We start from the raw sequence: 3,501 nt of genomic DNA on the forward strand, positions 1-3,501 counted from the left end.
AAGATGCCAAGGAAAGCTCGCTACACGAAAGGCACAAGAGTGGAGCCACCACGTCAGCAGCCTCTAGTTGCACCTATTGCGTCTTCACCATCCGCTGACGATGACTGGCTCATCCCCCCGCCCCCAGTAACGGTGGGGTCTCCGCAGCGGCTCCTCTCTGACCATTTTGTCTGCCCCGAAATGAACCAAGACCTGAGCCACAGACCGCTAACGGTGTACAAGTGATGGAACCGTGCAATGAATACATGGACCCGGAGGCGAACAAGGTAGATTCGTTTGACGAACACATTGACAAGATGTTTGCTGCTTTTGATGTTGAAAAGTGCAAAGGACGAAAGACTATTGAGTTTTGGGATGCTGATCTCATTGGTAACAAGTGTTGAACCATACGACTTTTTAATTGATTAGCCAATGATATTGTTATGTTTCTCACATGTTGGGCACATTGGACACACAAATAAGATTTTTTTTTTTAAATAGATTCTGATGGAATAGTCAAGCACGCTAAAATGAGTGTGAGGGAGGCTATGAAGCGATCTCTTAATGGTAGCAAGATCATACTGAGGTTCAACGAGGAACTGCAAGCAGTCGGAGATGGAGCTGGCCTGTTAAGGGGCATTCTAGGAGCACTGGGTTCTGATTACAATAAATTTTCTATCTGTGAGAAGAGTTTGGCAAAGGTGCAGGGCAAAGACAGGATTTATGATTATTGCATAAAGGTAATGACTTTCGGCATTGTTTAATCATATCAAACCTTTCAACTTACAATTACTTACAGCTGGACATTGTCATCGCAGGAGATGTTCCACTTTCAAGAAGATAGCGGTGGTAGAATCAAGAAAATATTTTTGCAACAAATGGGGAGGTCCTGGAAGGATACAAGGGGGAGGCTGTATGACTCGCATTCCAAACCAACTTTGACACTTGAGCAGAATCTTAACAACCACCCGAAGGGAATTCCTAGAGTGCATTGGAGGTGGTTCATTGATTATCGTAATGATGTTGCCGCAAAGGTACCCCATTTTTTAAGTAGCCCTTGTCTTTAATCCACCTAGGATCCATATAAATGCATATAATACCAACTAATTTTCAGTCTTAGAGATTACTTTATTGCATTCAAGCTTTTTTGGAGTTATATACATTACTTTTCAAAGAAAGAGAAAAAAAAACGTATATATAAGTAATACACCAAAGTAAAAGAGAAATATAAGAATATTTAACTATTTATGGTACACTCGTATGTTTTCATTCTGTGTCTAACCAATGTTACTGTTGATGACATAAATAGACAAAGTGCAAGCAAAACGCGCTGAATCGAAAGAAGCAGCTTTACACGAACACTGGCGGTTCTAAAAGCTTGGCTAGGACAAGGGAAGAAGAGGTAATATAAATTTTTAATCAAGTATAGGTGCCTATCATTGTCTCAAATAATTCTCTATATTTTTAAGCAAATCATTCTTTAGTTTTGATTTATAAGGAATTGACAGCTGATGTTGATTTCCAAAAAATAAATGTTGGAGCTATTAAAATAAATTTACTATTTAGGTATAATCAATTACTCAATCCTTATAAAATAAATGGAGCAATCATTAGACTGTTAACCGATTGAGGTAAAATAATTTGGTTGGTATGTAGTTTGAATTTATTTATAGGGAAGAAGAAAAAAAATTATTGGAGAAAATTAATTAGGTGAAACTTATGGTATAAATTGTATTGTCATAGTCACAAAAACAAGGGAAGAGAGTTGGTAGGGAAAAAGTATGGATCCTAAAGCACAAACGATGTGATGGCACCTACATACACGAAGAAGCGCAGAGGATTGGTGTAAGTACAGTTAATCAATTATTATGGTACATGTTATTTTTTATTATTAAAATGTCTTGAGTATGCTATATTCCTAGTGTGATTGTGTATGCTTATTTACGTTTGTAGGAAAAAATATCTGAGATTGAGAAGCTGGATGAAACTACGAGAATATTGTCTGAAAATGATTCCCTTGCCCAAACTCTCGGTAAAGAGCACTCAGGTAGAGTGCGTGGCATAGGTTTCGGGCCGACATTAATTCAACTCTTTCATCCGAGTTCGCAGCCGCCATTGGATAGAGTTCGAATAGAAGAGGCCCAAAGGATGCTGTTTGAACTACAGGCGGAGGTGACGGCTGAGAAATTGAAAAGGAAGACGGTGGAGGATGAAGTAGCAGCAAAAAAATTGAAAAGGAAGGCAATAGAGGATGAAATAGTAGCAGAAAAAACAAAGAGATAGGCATTAGAGAGTGTGCTGAGTTTTGTAGTCCAACAGCAAGGTGGAGAGCTGCTACCAGACATTGCTGCACGGATGAATTCTTTGGATGGACATGGCGGAAAATAGAAATTAGGATATATGTGATAGTTTATTTTTCGATATATGTTTTGTTTATGTTACTATGCAGCATTAATTATTAGCCAAATACTTTACTTTTTTGGGTGATTATTGAAATACTTTATTAATATTACAATAAATATGTTAGTTTTTTTGCAATTAAATATTCTTGAGTTTTTTGCCTACAATATAGAACTTTAGAGAAGAACAAAAAGATTTTTAAAATAAAAAAAATACTCCATACGATTAAGAAACACTCCTAGGTTAACTAAATAAATCAAAATAAAATTTTAGAATTTATAAAAAAAAAAGTGCGCATAAATAATTAGCGGCGGTTTTACCGCAAATGAATACCATATAAACACGTTGATCAAATAGCGGCGGTTAAAATACGTCGCGAATAAGCTGGCTAAATCTTTCTTGGTAACCGCCGCTAAACCAACCAACGCAAAACAATTGATTTGCTACGGTTATGCCAGCGTTTGCTGGAAACCGCCGCAAAATATCATCTCCGTCCCCTTATGCTCTGCATTTGTATTTAAAACCGCCGCAAATTGGTATTTTAACCGTCGCTAATCACCGTTCTTGTTGTAGTGTAATTGGGTTATACACGAATACATCATGGATGAAGAAGAATTCATTAGGTGTCACGATATTAAAGTATTTTCTTCGAGTAACATTTTTTTTAAAAAAAATTACTTTTTGAATATTTTCTATACTCTATATTGTCATTCATCACAAAAAGAATTATGTCTAATGAAATAGAAACAAATAAATTAAATATGTACTAAATATTAAGTTGGGATAATTATACAAATAAAAAGAGATAATTTAAATATTGAATGAGTATAATCTATTAATATATAGATGGAGCCATCTCAATAGTTGATTTTATTTTTATATAACAACAAATTTATTTACTTATTTAATTTTTTTTATTAGTTAAAATATGCTCTAAAAATGACTCTAATTTTTAAATACTTACTCTTTGTAATATGATTAAATATATCAATCATGTTATGTGTATACCAAAATCAATCACCAAAGTCAATCACCAGTATAAAATATATATTATAATATAAATACATATTAAAAATAAATTAAAATATACATGTATTTATATATAAATATATTAGTAGCTAA

The 3,501-nt window shown here is 34.5% G+C and overlaps 1 protein-coding gene across 1 annotated transcript; it reads left to right on the top strand.

Moving 5' to 3' along the window:
- The first annotated feature begins 224 nt into the window (after nucleotides 1–224).
- Nucleotides 225–2,262, top strand: LOC112742182 (uncharacterized). Its single transcript, XM_025791426.1, has 6 exons — nucleotides 225–369; nucleotides 481–719; nucleotides 798–1,013; nucleotides 1,289–1,381; nucleotides 1,723–1,824; nucleotides 1,933–2,262. The coding sequence occupies exons 1-6, from the start codon at nucleotides 225–227 to the stop codon at nucleotides 2,260–2,262; spliced, it is 1,125 nt and encodes a 374-aa protein (XP_025647211.1).
- Nucleotides 2,263–3,501: the final 1,239 nt, after the last annotated feature.

Source organism: Arachis hypogaea, chromosome 14 (assembly GCF_003086295.3).
Source record: "Arachis hypogaea cultivar Tifrunner chromosome 14, arahy.Tifrunner.gnm2.J5K5, whole genome shotgun sequence".
Lineage (NCBI taxonomy): Eukaryota > Viridiplantae > Streptophyta > Magnoliopsida > Fabales > Fabaceae > Arachis > Arachis hypogaea.